General features: G+C 42.2%; 1 protein-coding gene and 1 non-coding gene across 2 annotated transcripts; both read left to right on the top strand.

Moving 5' to 3' along the window:
• Positions 1–4,471: 4,471 nt before the first annotated feature.
• LOC133917181 (small nucleolar RNA R44/J54/Z268 family) lies at positions 4,472–4,562 on the top strand. Its single transcript, XR_009909591.1, has one exon. It is a non-coding gene; the product is annotated as a small nucleolar RNA R44/J54/Z268 family (small nucleolar RNA).
• Positions 4,563–14,845: 10,283 nt separating this feature from the next.
• On the top strand, positions 14,846–23,070 carry LOC133915901 (uncharacterized). Its single transcript, XM_062359290.1, has 10 exons — positions 14,846–15,086; positions 15,167–15,374; positions 15,480–15,640; positions 15,751–15,896; positions 16,909–16,971; positions 17,064–17,156; positions 19,166–19,327; positions 19,431–19,537; positions 22,091–22,257; positions 22,339–23,070. The coding sequence occupies exons 1-10, from the start codon at positions 14,903–14,905 to the stop codon at positions 22,611–22,613; spliced, it is 1,566 nt and encodes a 521-aa protein (XP_062215274.1). The 5' UTR covers positions 14,846–14,902; the 3' UTR covers positions 22,614–23,070.
• Positions 23,071–24,036: the final 966 nt, after the last annotated feature.

The raw sequence follows: 24,036 nt of genomic DNA, 5'->3' as shown, positions 1-24,036 counted from the left end.
AGAGTTATACATGTCAAGGATCATGTGCTTACATGGAGTTCTGAAGAGAATAGTGTCAGATCGAGAACCCAATTTACCTCAAGGTTTTAGCAGAACCTACATGAATCTCTCAATATGAAGCTGAATTTTAGTTTGGCATATCACCTACAGACAGATGGTTAAACAGAAAGAGTGAATTAGATACTAAAAGATATGCTAAGTGCATGTGTTTTGTATAACCATAATAGTTGGGATAAGAATCTACCCTATGTAGAATTCTCGTATAACAATAGTTACCAAACCAGTTTGCAAAGGCTTCGAGGCATTGTATGGAAGAAAGTTTAGAACATCTTTGCATTGAAGTGAAACTAGAGAAGGTCAAGTGTTTAGAACTAAGATACTTAATGAAGCTGAGGAACAAGTACGAGCCATATGAGAAAAGTTAAAGACTTCTGAGTCCAGACATAAGAGTCACATAGATAATCATCATTGAGAGTTAACTTTTGAAGTCGAGGAGTATCTATATCTCAAGGTTTCATCTTTGAGAGGACTTCCTCATTTCAAAGTTGAATTTGCCACCCAAGATAGCAGTTGTGCACGTTGTGTTCCCCATATCATAGTTGGAAAATTGCTTACGATTGCCAGATAAACAGTTACCATTGGAAGAAGGGGATCCTCAAGAGAACCTGACTTATTCAAAATATCTGGTCAAAAATTTTTAGACAACAGAACATGTGACTCGAAGAAAGGTTATTCAAATGTGCAAAGTGTAGTGGAGTCACCACACTAAGAATGAAGCAACATGGGAACAAGAAGAAGAGCTAAAGGTAGAGTTTCAACATCTATTTGGAGATCAGCCCAAATCTTGAGGACGAGATTCACTTAGGGGGGTAGGTTTTGTAACAGCCCAAATTCTCAATATAAATAAAACTTATTTTCTATGTACAAAGAAATAAATGTCAAGATAAATACAAACTAGAAGAAGTGTACATAGATATGTATATATACATATAGCTATTTATATCCAAAGGTTTAAATCTTGCTTGCAATTGTATATATGTATATAATACTTGGATGAAAATATTTTAATATATATAAATGATATTAATAAATATAGTATAAAGCAAAAATTGTATGTATATAGCCATACACGTATGTGTATGCAAGGAAAAATAGGAAGCTAAAAAAATAGAAAAGAAAAGGAAAAAGAAAATACGCTGGCCAGCCCCATCCACCTCCCTTCTCCCTTTATTCTATCGTGGCCTGCCAGCCCAACCGAGCCTACCCTTCTCTGTCAGCCCGTTCAGCTACTCAGCCCGGCCTTCACTCCTCTCTCCCTTGCACCCTCCCTTTTCTTCTGGGTTATGAACGCGTCAGCTCCCTCACTCCAACCCACTAAGCACAAGGTCATCCCTCACCTTCCATTGCCCCCCCCCCTTTCATAGTCCAACATGGAGCTGGCAATGCAGTCCAACTCCACTACGTCCGAAGCTCGCAAGGGACATCTTCTAGAAACTCAGGTGGAGATAGAGCAAGGTGTTGGCAACTAAATTCAACTGTCATCCACAACTGATTTGAATTGGAGCCAAGATGAACACGCCATTGTTCTAAACCCTAAAACCGTAGATGCGCCCAAAATTGGATTGCACCCTAAGCCGGTGACCTTCTAAAACTTGGATCAAGGAGTTCGCAAGGTACACATGATCGTTATGCCACCATATCTGCAACTGATGAGGGTTCAAAGTGGAGAAATTGACCCGGATACGGGTCACCATTGAGACAACTTTGAGACCGAGTCAATTACTACATATGCCACATCCCGGGTATATGTATATGGCCAGGGATCCCTCCCAAGTCGTGCCAAAACTTTCCCCCAACACCCTGAGTCGAGAGCAAAGTCGGAAGACCTCGAATTCGAAGCTTCAAAAGAGGAAATCGCTATCGTTCATCGCTAGCTTCGCTGAGACATCGTTGACGCCCACATTTACTCTAGACAAGTTTGTAGTCTTGCTCTAACCAAGTTTCACCACTCACTAGAGAAGAGGGGCATCGTGATGTGATTCTAGCGAAGACCAACCGAGGGGGCTAGAACTATTGTTAGGGTTCTTACCTTTCCACAAAAGTGTCTAAGAATAGCCATCAAATCATGAGTGAGGCTTTTAGGGAACAACACATGAGACATGTAATATATATGACCATAGTGGCACTGTCATTGGTGTTGGCGATGGATTATTCACCTGCAGCATGGATGGTGGTGGTGTAGGATAGAGGGGTTTGAAAGATCAATAACCTTAGTATTGGATCAATTGATTTTAGTAATTAATGTCAACATAGTTAATATGGCTAACATGGTTTGCTAGAATACAAAAAGTTTAGCTTGATCTAGTGTCTTTTAGGTTAGTTATATATTAGATGATCCACACTAGGTTTGACTAGCTCTAATAGACTAAAGGAAGACCCAAGACATCAAAAGAAAGAGAAGCCGCAAAGATTAGGATTTGAGAAAGTTTGAATCGGACAAAGTGCCCCTGGAAACGTAGTCACCGCATCATGCGGTCAGGTCACCGCATTATGTGATCAGTTCATTGTATGATATGGTGACTGTGGGCAGGAGTTGAAGAAGGTTTTTCAGGTTTCAAAGATGAATCGTATAATGCGATTGCACCATATGATACGGTGGCCCATGGGACAATACACCATATGTCTGTTAAAGAGAGGTTGCATATCAACGAGATCCAAGGTTAAGTCACTGCATGATGCGGTGACTATGGGACGGTGCAACATACATCATTTCCAAAAGGTTTTAGACTTCAGAAGACAAGGCCACCACATGATGTGGTGAGGTTCTAACAAGTTCCAACGATTTTGGATTGTTGAAAAAAGGGAGTCACCGCATGATGTGGTGAGGTCACCATATAATACAGTGACTAGGAATTCTAGTTAGTTTCTCCTAACGGCTAGTTTTTGAGGTTGGCTCTATAAATGCCTATCCACCAGTCATTTGAGGTTGCTCACTCCCACTACAAGGCATACACATATATTGGTGAGGATTTGAGTCTCCTTGGAGTTGAAGTTGAAGATCAAAGCAATTCGCACAAGATTAAGGTTTAGATTGGTACTATTTTAAGCCTAATGGGAATCAAGCTTGGTGATTAACCTAGAGTTAGATCAATTGAGTGATCCACACTTGTTACTCTTAGTGTTTGCCTACATCTAGACGGCTTGGCAGTGGTAAGTCTTGCGAGACGCTCTAACCGAATTTCTAGAGCGGCTGCAAGCATTATGAGAGGGAGGAGTTGATGGAAGTATGGCGATATCTTTCGAAAGGTTTGAGGTACATCAATTAGTGGAGCTTCGATATTGATGATCCAAAGGCTCTGACAGAACATATCAAAAACCCTCACAACCACTACACCACTACTTTGTGGTAATCAACCATGCTAAACACGGTTGACCTCACTAAGAAGGTTTTCCTACATGCGAATCGAGAACATAAACAAAACACGATAGATGCAATCTGAATATTGCTAATTATTAATGAAGAATTCGAATTGAGGTTTCACAAACCAATATTCGTGAAACCATCTAAAACATAATAATATAAGCAAAACCTCAGTCTAAACTATGATGGCTATTGAATATATAAGAGGGAGACGTGAGAAGGTCGACATAGGGTTGTGTGGCTATGGGAGGGGCACACACAACCTGGACTTGACCCCAACATGCTTACAAGGCCCGGCATGGACCAAAACGGTGATCAACACTTTATTTCATCGATTCTAATTTATTCCTAAGGGGTCTAGAAGTGGGACCAGATCCATTGGAAAGGCACTACAACAGAATAGGTCATCAATATCTCCATATCAGTGCTGGTTAGGCACAAACCAACACTGATGAAGTATCAATGCCGGTCCGTAATATTCTGAGCTCAATCAATGATTGAGCTGGGTTGAACCGGCACTAGTATTTTTTATCAGTGTCGATTCATCATTAAGACTGGTAGTGAAGTCTTTGAGCTGGACCCAAAATTTTACGGTGGTAAAATGAACCAGAACTCTAAGTTTATGTACAACACGCACGAGTTCAGCCTTATCTCCTCACCCCTCACCCGATGGAGCTCTAGTCCTTATCTCTCTCATCTCGATCTCTCTTGCTGGTATGATGGCACTTGCGACGGGCTCCTTCATCGGTTCAAAAACTCCTCCATCGAGCTCCTTCGCCATTTTAGCAGCTCCTTCTTGGGCTCCCTCCCCAGTCCAGTGGCTCCTCCAGAGAGCTCCCTCTCTGATACGGCAGCCACCTCCCTAAATAGGCAGCTCCTCCAGCAAGCTCCGTCCCCGATCTAACTGCTCACCGCCGGCGGCTTGCAGTGGAAGCATGAGATATAGAACATCTTCGGCTAGAAAAGGCAAGCACCACAATCAACTTGATCCAAATAATTTTTCCTTCTTATTTTGTAATCTTTCTTTGATTTGCGAAGGTATTCTATATAGGAGCAGGTGATGAGAATAATACAGGAACATAAGAACCCTCTTCTAGGAGTGATAGACCAAAGTCTTCAATGGGAATCTCTCTTATGCTTTTGCTTTCCTCGACCAAATTAATCTGTTTTCGTTTTGTTTTGTGCCGATCGATTCTATTTTTTATCTGTATTTTCTCTCATTTTTCATGTGTGGGTTGGAGCCTAATTTGTCGTGGGGGATCCGACACTCCTGGAGCAGAAGAAGTCGCCGAACTGGTTGGTCATCGATGAGGCCACTAACAATGACAACTCCATCCTCGCACTGCACCCGGACACCATGGAGAGGTTGCACCTCTTCCACGGTGACACCATGCTCCTCAAGGTGGGATGCAGGCTAGCCTGAGCTGTTATACTTTTGTTGGGATGTTGAGCGGATTAGCCAATTGTGGTGTCACGAAACTAATTTGTGGATGTCGAGTTAGCGACTAGAATTAGTTGGGTTGGTATTGCTGATCTATTGGAAAAACCTTAGGTTTACCACTGTAACTTCTTGCTGAAGGGGCGTAGGATGATGGAATTAATTGTTTGCTAGGAATTCCGATGCTTGATGCTATCAAATCTTCATTGCAAAAGAGTTTTTCATTGAAAGATCTAGGAGAGACAATATACATATTGGGTATAAAGATCTATAGAGATAGGTTAAGAAGGCTGATCGGATTAAGCCAGAGTACATACATCGATAAGGTATTGAAAAGGTTCAATATGCAGGATTCCAAGAAAGGTTTCTTACCAATGTCACATGGCATCACTCTCAGCAAAAGTCGGTGTCATTCGACCACTGATGAGCTCAAGAGGATGAGTGTGATCTCGTATGCTTCCGCTATCGGGTCCATCATGTATTCCATGCTTTGTACATACCCAGATGTCTCCTATGCTCTAAGTATTGAGTAGATACCAATCAAACTTGGGTGTAGCTCACTAGATAACAGTAAAGAATATCCTCAAGTACTTGAGAAAAATTATGGATTTGTTCCTAGTATATGGATGTGAGGAAGAGCTCGTTGTAAATGGTTACACTGATGCTAGCTTCCAAATAGACAAGGACGATTCGAGATCGCAGTATGGTTTTGTGTTTTGCCTCAATGGAGCAACAGTGAGTTGGAAGAGTTCCAAGCAAGAAACAGTGGCCGATTCCACGATGGAGGCCGAGTATATTGCAACTTCTGAAGCTGCAAAGGAGACTGTTTGGATCAGAAAGTTTGTTTCTGAGTTAGGTGTGGTACGCAAGCCAAAGAACTTAGGTCGCATTAGAAGTCCAAGCACATACTACAGTGCTATCACCTTATTCGAGAGATTTTAGATTGGGGTGATGTGAAGATATGCAAGGTGCACATAGATTTGAATATTTTTGATCCGTTGACAAAGTCACTCACACGGCCCAAGCATGAGACGCACATGAGAGCTATGGATATTAGATACTTACATGATTGACTCTAGTGCAAGTGGGAGATTGGGGGTGATATGCCCTAGAGGCAATCATAAAGATGACTGTATCACATGTCTATGTTCATGTACTACCTAATAATATGTTATTCCAAGAATGACTAACGTTTATATTGATTGGCAAGTATGCGACTTGTTCATAAAACTCTTTGTTTATGTCATAATGTTATTCTTAGTCAAACACTGGTCGTATATCATTATGATGATACATACGATCAGCACATATATTCATTGATGATCACGTTTCATGGATCATAGGTATAGAAATACCAGGTCAATGATGTGGATATTTATGGAACATGATGTTGGATAGACTCACCTTGAGATACTGTTGAGATTGTTATTTATGATAGGCCATCAGTTGTTATCTTAAATGGTGTACCTGCAGGATCCTTAGACCTGAGATCGTCATTGATTCTTAAAATGTTTAGTGGCATACTTTGAGGCTACCAAACGTTATTCCATAACTGAGTAGTCATAAAGGTAGTTTTCAGATTTGTCATGAAACATGTCGTGGGGTATGAGCGATCAAGATGGAATTTTCTCCTCCTTGATAACGGCAAAGATATCTCTGGGTCCCTCGAGGTAATTGGATTGAGAAAGTGCCTGACCATGCCAATATGATTAAAGAGTAAATCATGATGAATCCATTACTTGATCGAGTGAATGGTCGAGCTATCACAAGGGTGGCACGTATCTCGCTTTGAGCTTGACTGATATCGTGAGGTGAAGGGATTGGTGCATGTGTATATTAAGATTCAGCCGATATGATCTTTTATGTATACTCGGGAGTCAACATGTCCTGCTAAGGACAGCTATTGATTTTTGTTTGGAAAGGGTTTCCGAGTCGTAGCCATTTGTGAATCTAACGGGTCACACACTTAATGGGTTGGAACAAAACATGAGAATTGGATTCGTATATGGGTTTTGATTGGATTGTGATCCATGAGAAATTAGAGTCCTAAAGGGCTTCCAACGTGGGAGCCCATTGGTGAGATCTATATAAGGAGAGGCGTGGGTAGGGCATGCTGGGTTGAGCCACTCCGAAACCCTAGCCGCAGCTTTCTACACGATCCCCAAAACCCTAGCCGCATGTGCGGTGCTAGCACATCAGCGCTCGGCATTTTTGCCCAGTACGTGAGGATACTATAGAGGCATTGCTGCTATTGTGGTGCTAATCTTCTCGGTGAGTTGAAAGCGACGTGTTTGGGACTGGTCGCCAACCGTGACAAGTTGGTCAAGGAGCACGATCACCCGCTACCCTTCCTTATATAGTCGGGGCAGAGGAGTCGTATCATACTCAGAAACTCTGAGTGTAACCTTCCCAAATTGTGTCCCTTTTGGATGTCTGAAAGATTCCTTCCTAATTTAATGATTATTTTCGTATAGAACACGATAAACTATCTGGAATATTGACATGTACCTTATTACCATATGGTGGTTGTAGAACTTACAGTGTCAGGTTAAGAACATAGGTACGGTGGATACCTATTACAAGGATATACCATACTTATAGTAAATTTATAATTATTAATTACACGTTCCTCATTATGAGCTCTAACGCCTAGAGCTGCAAAGTTATCTGACTGGGGAGCTTGACCCTTGGTAGGGCATCCAATATGGACTAATGGTGAGAGATAAGTCAATAATACCACAGAAAAAATCGTTATGTCGGGTCTGTGCTTTCTATTTTATTTATATTCTGCACTTATTTATTGCACCGTTTACTATCCGCATTTACCTTTTTTAAATTATCATGTGTAGTTTGTAAGATTAAAACCTAAGGTGCAAAATTTTATTACGATAGAGTAACCATACAAGATAAATTTAGAGCATATCTAGATAGAAATTTGATTTAGATTTATCTTGTTATTTTCAACCAATTGGTTTTAAGAATCCCTAATTCACACTCCTTTTATCGGTCTCAATGCCCTAGAGACAAACATATAGATAATTATATCACATCTATATTTATATACTTTTAAATAACGTGGTATTTGGTTATTTGGATAATTGTTATTTGCATTGATTAACAAGTATATGACATCTTTATGAAACTCTTTGTTTTATTGAGATGTTATTCTAAATTATCTCTAGTCTTATATCATAGATATAATTATTCATAGACTAGCACGTGTATTGATTGATGATCATGTTTCATAGATCATAGATATAGAGATATCAGATCAATTATGTGGACACATGATAGAGAATATGGTGTTAGATAGACCCATATTGAGGTACTGATGCGATTGTTATATGATGTGGCATCAGATTTAGTCTCAAATGGTGTACCTGCATGATCTTTATATCTAAGATCGTCATTAATTCCCAGAATATGTAATGATATATTTAGAAGCTGTTAAACGCTACTTTATAACTAGGTACTCATAAAGGTAGCTTTTCAGGTTTGCCATGAAATATGTCGTGCAGTGTGAGCGATCAAGATGAAATTTATCCCTCATATATAATGGCAAAGATCTTTGAGTCCCTCAATGTAGTTGGATTAAAAAATGCATGGATATGCCAATGTGATTAAAGAGTTAATCAACTACAAGATTGAGTGAATGGTCGAGCTATTACAAGAATGACGCATGTCTCGCCTTGAGCTTGACTGGTATCATGAGGCAAAGGGATTTATGCATATGTATATCAAGGTTTATCCGATATGATCTTTATGTATAATTGGGAGTCAATATGTACTGCTAGGGATCATTGTTGATTTTGGTTCGAAAAGAGGTTTCCGAGTCATAGCCATTTGTACATGATTGGATTGTGATTTGTGAGGAACTAGAGTCCTGATGTGATACCAACGTGGGAGCCCATAGCAGGATCTATATAAGGGGAGGCGTAGGGAGGGGCACGTATAGTTGAGCCACTCTGAAACCCTAGCAACGCTCTCTTCACCCAGCCTGTCGAAACTCTAGTTGTACATGCAGTGCTAGCACACTGGCGTTCGACGTTCTACCCTAAGATGTGTGGATACTATAGAGGCATTGCTGCTACTACGACACTAATTAGCTCGATGACAAGAATTCGAAGTTGATGCTGGTCCATCTCCTGATCGATCCCGATTAGGAAGGGCTTGTCACGGAGTTCGTCAACACTTGTTTGGAGCCTATCAAAAGCTTATCGGGAAGTTTATCAGAGATGTTTCCTCTACATCAACGTACACGAAGTTGGACCGGCCTGCTCTAACTCTTCTTTCGCTATACTACACATTTAGCGGTAATGATTCATGACCCTCCACTTGTATGGTTTCCTGGTTAGCACGGTAAAAAAAAATATTTTATGTTAGCGTAGTCTACCGGGTACCTAACAATTTTTATGGTGTCAGTAATCCTTAGAGGGTCTAAATTGAAAATAGTTTTGGGACGATCAATTTTTTGCAAAATGTTTTTAAAAAGAGTAAAAACATGAAAAAAAATCATTGAGATCACTTGCGTTGCTATGATAGCTCGTCGCCAGACGCAAGGCCCTATCGCAGCAACAATACAAGGACCACTCACTAGAGCTCGTGCTCGTCAACTTAATCATCAGGTGAATATGTTCCTAGAGATGCATACAAATGTTTCAAAGAATGAAATACTATCTAATTCTTGTGATGATTTCCTTATCCTTAGGAACCAGGAGAGGAACCGAACATGCCCAAGTGCAGAAGTGGAGTCACTAAGCGTAAAACAAGTCCTATCCACGAGTTCGATTCGGATTCGGCTGCATGACAACATCAATTTAGTTCGACCATACCGACTTCATCCGGACTCCGTTTGGGACGTTCTAGGACTTTATGGAAAGCTTATCAAGTCTACTTTCCAACGGATTCTACCTCATCTCCAAATTCAGCCCAAGTAGATCACTATCGTCAATTTAAAATCGAGTCTATTTCTGCAAACTGATGTTGCGCCACCTTATTTAGGTCTGATTGGCCTTGTATCAAGTAGAGCCCATGAGGGGCGCGTCCTAGGGTAGGATAATGACTCCAACACCTCCTAGTTGTCCTCTACCCTTATATACCTAGCAATTGCCGCTAAAGAGGCAGGTTTTGTTAGATTCGTTTAGCTATGTGCAAACTTTGAGTCTTCGAGTTGTGCTGGACAGCCACCTTATCAAGATCATCAATAGAACCCCACTTTGTTCATTTTTCAATATCTTTGCAATTTCAGATTGCTTTTACTCGAGTTCTTGCTTGTTATTTAGTTGCTTGCAGGAATTGAACCTCGTGTTCAGGTTGATCATGCTCACGACAAGGTTAACAACCCTCTGGAGTTAGTTTAGCGGTTACTAAGATGCATTGTCGTCGTACGGTGTAGTTGGATCGTCAAAGTCACTTCCATCAAATCGAAAGATTGGGACTAATCCCCTTATCAGTAAAGCTGCCTACCACTGCCACTACCACTACCAGCTCCTCTCTTGGTTTGTAGCAGCAGTAGAGATGGCAACGGGCCAGGTCAGGTGTGGGCGAAGCATAACTATGCCTGACCCGAGACCCAATTTGGGTAACCTGACCTACGCCTGTGAAAGACGATGAGCACAATATTGTGCTCGTGCTCATGCCCATCTGGTATCTGATACCCGCGGGTCACCCACGGATTATCTGTGCACTCAGCAGCAGTATTTACATATCACAATTCACAACAGACAGCCATGAACCCTCAAATGAACATCCTTCAAAGTTCAAAACATCACATTACATCACCATATGATGGTCTGATATTAGGCAGCAGCAACCATTACATAACATCACCATATAATATAACATAACAACAGTATAGTCTCAAACTATAGTGTTACAGGCAGCAACAACCAACACATAATATCACCACATAAAATAACATAAGCAGTACAGTCTCAAACTATAGCAGCACATAACATCAAATTGTCAAGTATCATAGTATAATAACAAGTCCCGAATAGTATTACATGCATCAAGAAACCAATGATTATCCAAGCCTCCACTTCCAGCTGAGCATCTCTCTTCAAGCATGATTGCTCAGTCATTTATTGTTGAATCAAGCTCCTCTAGAAACAATAAAACAACAAATAACAATTAGCCATAAATAAAAATTAGAAAGTTACAAGAATTAATGATTGAGATTAAAATAATATTGTTGCTTCCTCTTCATCCAGACAAGTCATCAATGCATTCATAGTAGTAGACTCAGGACCTAATAGCGTATAGTATGCAAAAGTTAGTATTGTCATATTTAAAGAAAACAATAAAAATACTAAAATATAAAACTGCATGTAAACTATTTACCTAACATGTTGGCATGAAACCAAGCTTGCATACACATTAGCGCTTCTATCATTTTTTATACAAGTCTACTACGATGTGAACTAATTATCCTCTCACTTATACTAAAGGTTGATTCAAATGCTACTATGGTCACATGAATAGCCATGATATCTCGAGCAATCTTTTGTAGAGTTGGATACTTAACACCTGCATACTACCACCAATGCATAATGTCCAGATGATGTCCAGATCTATTGTTCTAGGCAGTAATGGCTCTTCCAAATATAAATCCAACTTTGTGTGCACATAAAAAAGACACATCTAGTTTCGAAGATAGGTATTTATCCAATATGTCATTGACTATATCATCTCCTATGGTCTGAGAAACACTACTACTAGGAGCACCATCTGTTGTGGCAACACCCACCATAGAGTCTTGATACTGTGCCACTAAACTATACAACAACTTTTTAACTTCTGCAAGTTCCTTAACTGCAACTTATTTGTCATAAATACTTCCAAAAAGAGCATTTAAGAGACGAAGTTCGTACCTAGGATCTAAAACAGTAGCAACAGCCATAAATATATGAACATCAGTCCAATATTTCTCAAACTTTAGTTTCATCTTTCGTGACATTTCTTCTATCATGGGATCATCAGTAGTTCTTCATTTCCTTATAGACAAATAAATACCATAGACTTTAGGAAAGAAAAGATTAGCTGTCACATAACTAGTCCCTGACAATAGCTCAATTAAATCAAAGAACTTCTTCAATCTATCACAAAGCTCTATACCAAACTTCCAATCATTACCAGTTGGACAAATAGAAGTGAACTGCTTTTCACATTGCGCAAGACAAACAAAAACTTCTCGGTACTCCAATATAACACTAAGCATGATATAAGTGGAGTTTCATCTAGTTTTACAATTAAAGAGCAATTCTTTTGTTGTATTTATTGTTCATTTGGCATGCCATTTTTTCAAATCTTTCATGTCTTTTTGGAGTGGCCAACCAATATCTAACACTATCACGAACCCTCTCAATGCCCTTCTCCATAACCACCAATCCATCTTTCACAATAAGATTTAATATGTGTGCAGTACAACGCATATGCAACAATGAACCTTCTAAGAGAAATGAGTTAAGAGGCAACTTATCTAGCATTTTGACCACAAGAGTATCATTAGTGCTGCAGTTGTCAAGAGTTACAGTTGACACCTTCCTCTCAATCTACCCATCCATGAGAATTTCATGAAGAACATCACTAATAAGTTCACCAGTATGCGGGGCTGGCACATAAATGAACCTACAAGTAAGAATGACCAAAAGAAACAAAAGCATTAGATGATACTAAAAATGACCAAAAGAAACAAAGACAAGCTATGCATAAGAATCTTCAGTATTACCTAAGAAGAAAGTCTTTTAGCTTCCAATAATCATGAAGAAAAAATGCATTGTTACTGCCATGTACCCTTTCTTCTAGTGATCTGCTGTCCACATATATGTAGTCACAGCAATACGAGATTCACATTGTCGAAAATACTTGACCATGGAGACCTTTTGGACTTCATATATATCCAAAATATCTTTTCTAATTGGATTTCTTGACAATACCTTAAACAATTGTTGCATTGTAGCACAAAATTTGCGGAAGCCAACATGATCAACCATAGACAATGGATACTCATGGATACATATCATTAGTGAAGGTTCTTTCCTACAAAGATCTTGATCAAATACATATTTCTCAACACTAACTGCACCATCTTTAATTGAAGATTATTTTAGAGTAGATTGTTGTAGGCCTTTTCTTGCCTGACAAGACAAACATGTTTTGAGATGGGTACGCAAGTGTGTGGTGCCATTTCTTGTACTAGCTGACAGCATTTTACTACACCACATACATTTAACTTCCCATTCATCCCTTACTTTTACCCTTCCAAACTCATCCCATACAGCATATTTAAGCTTCGTTTTATACCCAACATCAACAATATCATCAATCAAAACATCATCGGTACCTTGACTTGAGGCTGTGACATTACGACCTTGGATTGAGGCTGCGACATTAGGACCTTGGCTAGAGGGGTAGGATAGTGCTGCTTGTGAAGCAGCATCACCCACAGCTTAGCTTGAACTCAAAATAGACATCTTAGCCACTGTCTCATTGAGAAGACTGAAGAGGTACTCATAGCCAGATTTTATGATAACAAAAATAACAATTAGTCATTGTATTTCCCAACCTCTTACAACCTATAAACATAAGCAAGTGCAGATGTAATCACAACATGATACTAAAGTAAATAGCTGAAATGTATGTGTCAATTTATTGTCATTTGTTACTTGAAACATTTCATTTGTTGTAGCAAATATTCCTAAAACTTATGACAAGAGCAGCATGTATGCATATGTTAAAATTCAAACATGAACAATACTCAAGTTCTAAAAATCACTTGCGCATAAGCAACTCATGCCACATTAAAGGAACATGATCGACGAGGCGACGATTCACACATAAGCAACAGATCCATTTCAATTGAAAAAGAAAAGCATGCACGAGGTCAGCTGGAGCTCACTGTGCGCTAAAAGGGTTAGAAGGTGTGCAACGGTGGCGTGTCGACGGTGAGGGGCGGAAGATGGTCACCGGACTTAGGTGGTGGCACGCAAAATCCACGAGGAAACTGATGGGATCCAGCCGTGAAAGCTCATGGAGACGTCGCTCGGCCTTCTTCCTTGCTCCTTCGGTCTTGGGCTGGCGGATCCGGGCACCAATACGGCGGATTTGGGCGGCAGCGACCAGGGAGGCGGGGACAGTGACAGGGAGTGGCGGTCGGCTGGGGCGATGCCCAAGGAGGCGGGGACAATGGCAGGGAGTGACGACCGGCTGGGGCGGAGACCGAGGAGACGGGGACAACTACAGGGAGTGGTGGCCGGCTGGGGTGGCGCCCGGGGAGGCGGGGACATCGGTCGAATGTGGACGACAATCGAGTGGAGGCAGCACTCGAACCCGTCAGTTAGATGAGGGTGACGGCTGGCCGAGGGTGGCGACCGGGGACAGCACGTGGATGCACGATAGGGAGTGCGCTCGGGGAGGCAAGGGCCGGTTGTGGCGCTATGCGTGCTGCTGCGGCTTGGTGAATGGGGAATTAAGGAGCGGACGAGTCAGCGAGTGGCCGAGGCTAAGGTTATTGCTTAGAGAGTAGAGATTTAGATTGAGCTATAGCTGGAAGTATATGGGCTAGGCCGTTAATTATGCTAATGGGTATATCTATAAGTATCTATGAATATAATATAATACCCGTATCTAACCCACGACTTCACAGATATCTAACCCGTTATGACTGTAGATAAAATCTCAAGACCGTGCTTACGCTAAGATACCTACAGGTACCGAACGGACCTGGATCCTTTGCCATAATCACGATTGTTGCAGAGAGTTACTGTTTGAACAGTGTAATGTGTCCGCTGCTACAGTACCCTGCATTAATTAATTGTGATTACTGTAGTAAAGTAATGGAGCAACAGTACTTCCATACTCTATCGTCGGTTCCTATTGTTCGTAGGTACTGTAACATTTCGTCTGGATCACCAGATTTTAATTCAACGACTATAAATATCTCCTAATATACATCACTGTTGATCCCGATCCGTACCGAACCCGTGCATACCCATGGACGGCGGCATGGCGGACACGGACGGACCGGACCCCGCGTCGTTTCAATGCTACCACCCAACTCTTTCTTTCCCTCCCTTTCTCCCGCCTCCCGGTCCAAAATCAACAAATCCACCGCCGTCGCCGCCATGCCGCCGCCCCGCCGCAACCTCCTCCCCTTCCCCGTCGTCCTCGTCCTCCTGAGCACCACTGCCGCCGCCCTCTCCGTCACCGCCCCCGTCGAGCTCACAGGTAAGCACGCTTTCTTCCCCTCCCCGTCAACCGCCCCAAAGCCCTAACCCTAACTTCTTCCTCTCCCCGCCCTCTTGCAGTCGCCTCGCATCCCCCGGCCTCCGTCCGCCTCCCGCCCGCGAGAGACCTCTCCGTCGGCGATGGGAGCGCCGGCGGCGGCCCCTACTGCACGCGCGTTCTCCTCCGCGGCCGCCCCTCCCGCATCCGCGACCCGTCCCGGTTTTTCCACGCACTCCGCGTCCGAGCCAACGCCACCCGCCCCCAGGGCCTCGAGCTCTGCTTCCACAGGTAAGTAAAATGGGGAACTAAAACCCTAGCTTTCTTGGTGTATATAGCACTACTAATTATGTTTCTTGGCCTAATTTCGTTGTGTTGTGCGCTTTGTGTTTATAGGAATGCCACAGTAGGGCCGTGCAAGTGCGCTTCATCTCAGTGGCAGAAGATGCCCAAGGGCGGGCTCTGGGCACAGTCCATCTCACCATACGACCACCGGATCCTGGATTTCCGGATGCCGGCTGACCCTTCAACGTCCGTTGTGGTATCCACCGAGGAAGGTACTTTTCTGCTCTCTTCCTTTGTTTGGTGTTGTTTTGCTTGTTTGTGCCCTTCTTTGTGCGAATCTTGATTTTGGAAGTGGGGTGGATCTTTTTTGTTGTGTATGCAGAGTTCTTGGTCCACAGGATGGTGTTCTTGATGCTGGGGTTGGTGCTGATGGTGGTGGCACACACATTGAGTGAGTCTGTAGTGTTCTACTATGGTGGAGCAATGACGATCGGCATTTTCCTTGTGATACTTATTATACTCTTTCAGGTAATTTATAGTCCTCTTCTCTCTGTTCTATATATAGTGGCAGTTGAGGGTTGAGCACTTGAGCTGATGCTTGGTGTTGGTAATGGTGGGTGTTGCCATTCCTGTAATAGTTCAATGCAGCTGGAATATTTGAAGTATCATATATGGAATCACTGAGGCAAAACCTCTCAATCCAGCACTCTACTTAAACTACAATATTTCTGTGATAGGGTTTCCTCAGTGTGAAATTGGCTTTGTAGCTTCTCTGTTTAATTTATTAAAGATAAAGATGGTAGTATTAGGGTGTAGTTAATTGACAAAGTTGTGTGCCACTATGCTACAGTCATGTAATCATGTTTATCGAGCTATCTTCTGTAAGGAGTATCCAGATGCTTTTATTTGTGCTCTGTACGGATGCATCATGCTTACATTTATATGGGACCTGCTCTACTACCAATTAGAGTGAACCTGACTTTTACAGTGGATAGCAAATATCGGGGAAAAGAAATGAAATGAAACTGTGAAACTAACGTCCTATAAAAGGAATAAAGGATATAGTCCAACCAATGGAACGGAAAATAATCTTCCGTTTCTTTCTTGCTTTACTTTTTCTGTTAGACATTCACATCCTTTTAGATCAAGACTTTTGAGTCCTTTCCAAATATCTTGACGATTAATTTTCTTTTCTTGTCAATGTGACTATGGATTCTTAGACACCAAGTTGTTTAACTTTCTGGAATTCGCCGTATCAAGTTTTTTAATTAGGACCATATTGCTAGTTGCCATGCCTATACGGTTTTGTTGATCGTTATTTGATTAATTTTTTTATGCTTAGGACAATGTCCAACTATTCCTAAATGTAGTCACTTCATCACGTTATGTTATGCTAGTTATGATGTATTTTACTATTTTCACATAAATCTAGATTTTGGTCGGCCAAAATCGAGAGGCTTTTGTTTTGTCTATTTTTCAGTCAATCACTTTGTGAATACCACTTGTTTACCTAACTTTTTTTTTTTAAATCTACTTTCAGGGAATGAAGCTTTTACCCACTGGTAGAAAGAGTTCTCTTGCTATTTTCACATACTCCTCAGTTGTGAGTATTAGTTTGACTATTGAGAAGGTTTCTGCTTTTGTTTCTACATTATGCCTCTACATCACTGATTCATGACAATTTCTCAACAACAGATTGGCATGACGACGTATTTTGTACACTATTTGTCGGGGCTGCTGCGCTCAGCTCTTGTGGAAATTGGAATTGCTGAAGACATGCATAATCCTGTATGTAAGTTCTTCATTTGGGATTATCATCTATGGTTATTTTTCCTTTATTTCCACCTACATTTACATGTGCTTAAGGGAAGAAAGTTCTTCTAACTTTGGTGCAATCTTTTGAATCGCCTCATGACTTGGCACTTTTGCGGCTTCTGTTTTTCCTTGGTCGTTCTGTAATAGATTACTATGAAGTATGACTAATAATACTAGTTTCTTTCCATCGCACGTGGTTAACATGCTTGGTTTCGAGCTCCGTTCGACAATAGTTTACTATTCTGCATATAGTCACCAGAAACGAGGTCAATGTCGCGATCCATGACCCTGGATTGAACGACCTGGATCGCGGGTCCAGTTCACTGCCGGGATGAAGCCACGAGATGCCATCAGGAGAGGAGGATGGAGCGTGGCATAGTTCCTAACTGCAAGTATTTGACACCACCGTCACCTCTTGCCTTCGCCCATTGCTCGTCGATGTGCTATGCGAACAAGGTGGACGAGGAAAAGAAGATGATGTGCTGAGGATCCATGGAGTTCTGCCATGGGGATGCTCTGCTGCTGGTAGTTGTGCGTCGTGGAGGACTGGAGGTGCCATGCTGTTGGTGGAGATGATGAGTGTATCAAGTGGGCTGTGGGCTTTAGTTTGATAATGGGCTGAATATTAAGTGTGGCATGTGCCAAATATAATTTCTTTTGTTATTTTTTTGGCTAATATAGATATGTATTGGTTTACATCTGTATTTATAGCATATGTCCTTAGTCTTTACAATGAGGTACCTATTAGGAATATAGAATCCTTATCCGTTACGTATAGGTTACAGTCCTTATCCTGTACTCCCTCATGTACATATGTACACCTTTTCCTCATCTTGTCTTCAGCTGTTGTCCATGTTAGCCATCTACATCTGCATTAGTCTGTTGTATGTGCTCTTTCGTCATAAGTGGACGATGTGGTAGTGCTCTCTCACGATAGCTTTGCTTTGGTCCTAGTATATTGAGTCTCGTACTAGAGCTTTTGCTTTTTCGCTGTGTCCACATCCAAATCTCAGTCTCTCTTTGAGTTCGTCCACGCCATATGAGCACATATTCCTTCGTCAATTAGTTGTTTTCTTTCTCTTCGCTATTGATGCAACAGTGTCATCTAGATCTTTTCGTAGCTTTAGTGACAACTTCATTTTTTTGTCTTGCTACTCGTTATTGTTGTGTGTGCAATTCTTGATTCAAGGCGTTCTTGTGTCATCTTGGTCTTTTTTTAGCTCTAGTGACAACTTTATTTGTTGTCTTGCTACTCGTCGACGTCGTCTCTTTGTTTGCGATTCTCGACCAAGGGCATTCATTTGTTGTTATCATGACAACTCTACTTGTGTGCTTTGCTATGCACTTCTTCGGCTTGTTTTGATAGGATTACTAAGACTTCACTCTACGACGCCTTTGAAGAGAATGCTTTTTGGATGTATTAGTCTAAGTTTATTACTTAGTGTCACATCTTTCAAATGCAACGCTATTGCATATACCTTTCATTTGAGGGGGTGTTAGGAATATAGAGTCCTTATCCATTACGTATAGGTTACTAGAGTCTTTATCCTGTACTCCTTTATGTACTCTTTATATATTGCTCCTAGGGGCTACTATTGAATACAAGTTGCTATTCCTAATAGCACCAACCTGGGTCATCGATCCGGATGAATCGGGATCGCGTTCCGCATCGTTAATTTGTTGTCTCGAGAAGGTATACCCCTTTCGTACCACATTTTTGTTAGATGTCGACCCGAGACCATCGACCCGCGACCCCGTTCCTCGACCTGATCGACTCGAATTTTTGGTGACTAATTCTGCATATAAAAATGCTCATAAAATTGTCATGTTTTTTTGTTATATTCTATTGATGTTCATACCGTGCCAGTAAATTGCCCCGGGGATATTCTTAATGTTTCAACACTCAGTAGTATTATTCCATTTAATGCTCATTTATATCATTGCTCTAATGATATACCAATGTAAAAAATACATCATTGCAGCTAGGCATATTCCTTCTTGTATGCGTCATCTTAGCTGGAGCTTGGTTTGGTTACTGGGGTGTCCGTAAACTTGTCCTGACAGAAGAAGGATCTGTGGACGCTGGTGTGTCTTATTTTGTTGAGTGGGCTATCTTGATTGTTTCAGCGGTTATGATCCTCCAGGTGTGATTTCTGTAACATTTCTTGTTTTTTAAATACCCTACTAATTTGCTTATCTGTTATCTGTTTACTGACATGCTAGTTCTTGTTTCTTCCATTCCTGTAGAGTTCGCTGGACTATATCTTTGCGTTTGCAGCATTGGTCTTTTGTGCAATCATCAAGGCAATTTCAAGGATTGGGGGAAAGTCAATATTTTTACGCCATCTATCAAGGTATGACAAACTATTTCCTAATTGTCAGTCAAGGCAACTCTGCACTCGATATATCAAATATCAGCTTGATAGTTTTCAATATTTGGTTTTGCATTCATGGTTTTTTTACATAGCATTCAATATACACAAGGCAGTAGTTGGGACACAACTGCTCATCAATAGAATAGTGTTAAGGTATTGATATGTAGGCTTTATCTTTGCTGTCAGAATGCTATTCCCTTGCATCTTTATTATTTGGTACTTTAGGTGTTAAAATATGTGCCCTTTTGTATAAGATTTCGTGTGGAGACCTAAACTGTTCATACCTTATTTAGGTCATGTTTGGAATGCTGGAATTTCTACCAGTTACACCAATTTTTTCTGCAAATTTTCAGCAGAACATCCAAATAAGAGTGCAAGCTATTTTGTACAAAACCCAATCTCGTTGTTTGTTAGTCTCTAGGATTAAAGATGGGTGCTTTAGGACTAGGGGATACGCAAATCTAATAGGATAGTTAAAGGCACAAATTTAATAGACTAAGTTTTATGGAACAACACATTCTTTTGTCCATACCATCTTGAAACTACATTTTTGAAAAAAAAAACTTCAGAAAATATGTTCTTTGACATTTGTATCACAAAGCTACACTTATAATTAGTTTTTTTAAAGGAAAATAATAGTGGAAACCCCCACTGTGGTAAATATATTGTATAACGAGAAAAAAGAATAGCATAAGTACAACGAGGACAAGACCCAAAGCAACAACTACCAAACCACGGTTAGTGTATATGGGAGAGATGGCAACCCCTCGCGTCTCCCCCACGGCGACCGCAACCGTCGCTACTTCCCCCTTGTTTCTGACCTCACAGAACCCCTTGTAGTCCTTTCCCACACCAGATCCATGCTCCCCTGGCTTCGCCCAACCCCGTGAACCTCCGATCTGCTCGCCCCATCTGTCGTTGCGCCCCCAATCACCTCCACCCTCGCTGCTTCCCCTCCCGTGCGACCTCAGCTCCAATCCATCATCATCCTCCCAGATCCCGCCCCCGGAACTGCTCCTCGGCGCATGGGACCCACTCGCTGTTGCTTAGCTCCAAACGGGTCCAATTCGCTCTTGTTCCGCCCTCCCCTAAGCCAACCACCGCGTCGAGCAGTTTCGGTCGTCGGTTAGATCCATCCTCAAGCCAATTTCCACTGTTCTTCCATCCACCTCGTATGTCCACCACTCCCAAGTTGCAATGGGGAAACCTCCTGTCCCCACATCCTCTAAGGCCTCTGACCGCGCAGTCAAGCTACGGGAGTCTCGCTCCCCGTGACTCATCCGGGAGGAAGCAAGGAAGATTCGGATGGTAGGAGAACGGTGTGTCAAAGGTATTGGTGGCGTCATAGAGGCTTCGAGAAGAGGCTCGTTTCAAGTTGCCCATCTCCCTGGAGTCGCTGTCGGTGTGAACGGCGCACTGGTGATTTCTTGGCGAAGATGCAAGGTAGATGCTTTCGTTGTCTAGCCAGCATGCATCTAGCTTCTGCGTGCTGGGGCCCCATGAAGTGCATCTTTTGTGGCCGCTTTGGGCACAAGGCTCGCCTCTGCACTGCGCTTGCCCCTACCACCGCGAAGTAACTCCGAGCGCCTCCGCTGCCTGGCTCGATGCTGCACCAGGGTGGCCTAGCCTCCAGGTCGATGGAAGACTTCACTGTCACCACCAGCACGTGCGACACGAACCGAGAGCTCGTGCGACTCACTAACTCGGCGGTGCTCGTGTGGCTTGGTCAGGCCCGGCCGGAGGCTGTCCTTGACGTTATCAAGGAGGCATTCTGCTTCAAGTTCAGGATCCGGCCGATCAACATCAACTTCGCCAAACACTACCCTAAGGATTTCCTCATCCATCGGAGCAGCCATTTTCCAGGTGATTGATTGCGAGGTGGTGGGCATGATGCTGCCGATCAATGTCGCTGAGCTTGCCCTCAATGGCCTCAAGACGATTGAGCTTGGCCATGATGGCTTTCATCAACGCCTGTGCGTCGGTCCCGTTGGCACTACTTTCGGCCATGGCGGCAGGCTTAGGAAGGGTCTGATCCTGAAACCAGATGTTATGACCGTGGGTGGTGGATCTCTGGCTCGACTGGAGGGTAAGGTTAGGCCTCGCCTCCCCGGAGATGATAATGACGAAAGACAGGACTTAACTTCTTGCTTGCCCTTTTATTCAATCCTGCCGTCTCCCTTAATACAGATGACCGGCTTACAAAACCAAATCTTAACAACCCAATGTTGAACTAACAGCTCCTAACAGCTGACTCCTAATGGCTTATCCCTAATCAAACCATCTCCTAAGGACTTATTTCTAACGGCAAGCAATTAACTAATTGTGGCTATGCGCCTGGCTCATGGCGTTCTGGCTTGGCCCATCGATTGTAGGTCCAGCCCAATATGACAGAAGATCAAAAACCTTTCAAGGGTATACCTAGTACTTTGTTTTTTGACAGTAATTCTGAAATGCACAGGCTTTGCATGGCCGTGGCCTTAGTTTTCTCTAAGTTATGTTAGTAATATAGGGTCCTTTTGTTTATATTACTAGGGAATACCTCAGCAGGGGACTGTCCGATGGAACTGCAAGTCATTTCTCCCATTATGGAGATTTGGGTGAAGATTATTCTAGCATGAATGGAGCTCGCCAAGATGGATTTAGCAAGCTTCCTGGTGAATACCTGAAACGTACACCGAGAAGAAACTCACCTCTTACAGGTTTGACATTTGTTTTAGTTGTATGATGTCCCAGGTTAGTATTATTATTTTGCTGAATAACTTGTTATTTTGTTTTTCCAGGCTCAGCAACGACATTGTCACAAGGCTTTGCTAGGGGCACCACCTACTATTCTACTTTCCACACTACCCCAGAGAGGAGAAAATTCTCGAAAGAGGAATATGAAGCGTTAACCAAAGAGGAGACAAAGAAAGCTATGAAACAACTGTTGTCCTCGCCGGATTTCAACAGGTGGGCATTAGCTAACGCAGACAGGATATCTGTGACTCCACGAGGAGGCAGCTACAGCAGCAGCAGCAACAGCCAGCAGCGACCTCGTTTGTTTGGATGGTTTTGAGTCGTATATTTCAGTGTGTTTGCAGCAATAGGGGTGCTTAGTGATTCCATGTGAGTTCAGTACAAGGATAGGATAGTAGACGAGTGCTGCCACATTTTGAAGTGGCAGTAAGTTTGTAGAATAGTGTAATAGGTGAATCTTGTCACTTGGCTCCAAGCGGCTCGTGTATCTTGTATACTAGCATTTAGCACTACGGTGAATCTCAACATGTTTGATTTGTATATCTGCGCTTCATCGTTAAATCATATGGCTGAGTACGGATAATTTGGACGACGCCAGTTCCAGGTCCTTTGCCTGCAGACGAAGCAGATTACATTGAAGGTTTAAGTACAGTTAGATTATGGATTTGTGGCTGGATTCGATCATGGGAGGAAAAAACTACTTGCACAGTTGCACTGCTCTCTGTAAACTAACAATTTGTTCGGGTTGCTTAATTTGAATGAGTGGTGATATCTTACCCGATTTTTTTTGTACCTACGAGGCAATTTTTTTTGTACCTACGAGGCAGCAAACCATCCTGCCTCTTTTCTTTCCATGCATGCCCTTGTTTTGCACGCATTTCTCGCCTCACTTATTGTTCGAGCTCTTAGACGGGTTCTGTCGTCAAGCCGTTTCCAACAGATCCGCTGCTGTCTAGATCCATAGACTGGTTCGCAGTAGCGCCGCGTCAGATTCCATGTTTCCAAAGTCATCTCCCATCAGATATACGGGTATCGATCACCCCTGTGAACAACGAATGAGTTTGCGGCAAGGAGGGAGTGTGGCATGCACAGTGAAGAGTATGAATTGGTCTAGTGTTCGAGGGCAGAGCCCAAAAGCCTATCTTAGAATCCAAAATCAAATGGCAAGCTAAAATTTAAGCATGCCAAAATCAGGACCAATGTGAGGCCAGGATTTGGACTTCAAAATAAATTAAGAGACGAAATAAGCAAATAGTGACCAAAGTTAGTTAAAGTGGCCAAGATTTGGCTTGACAGCTCCGAGTGTCGTGAGAAAGTGGTAGCACTTACGTCCAAAGCACCTTAAGTGGCGTGTGTGGCAGTGTTGACAGTGAGCGGGCTCAAGGTGCGATAAGATCATCTTCAACGATTTCCTTTCGTGAGTCTCTTTCCATTCGCGAAGAGATTCTCGTTCCCTTCAACTGCTTCGACGGTTTTTCTTCACGGTTTCCTTTACGAAGGGATTCTCTCTCTCATTCCCTCCATCCTGAATTTTCTCTCCTTTTTTTTCACAAGAAAAATAAAGGAGATGAAAACAGGAAGCTAAATCAGAAAGAAAATGAAATAAAAAGAATATGGTTGGAGATGATCTAACACTTCACAAAGCTCAAGGCCACTTGTGGTAGGTAGGCCTACTAATATTTTGGATCTTTGATTAGCGAACATTTAATATGGTATGAGTTATGTGGTAGAGCTAGCGTGGG

The sequence above is a fragment of the Phragmites australis genome, chromosome 4 (assembly GCF_958298935.1).
Source record: "Phragmites australis chromosome 4, lpPhrAust1.1, whole genome shotgun sequence".
Lineage (NCBI taxonomy): Eukaryota > Viridiplantae > Streptophyta > Magnoliopsida > Poales > Poaceae > Phragmites > Phragmites australis.
This window is presented reverse-complemented; position numbering and strand designations above follow the sequence as displayed.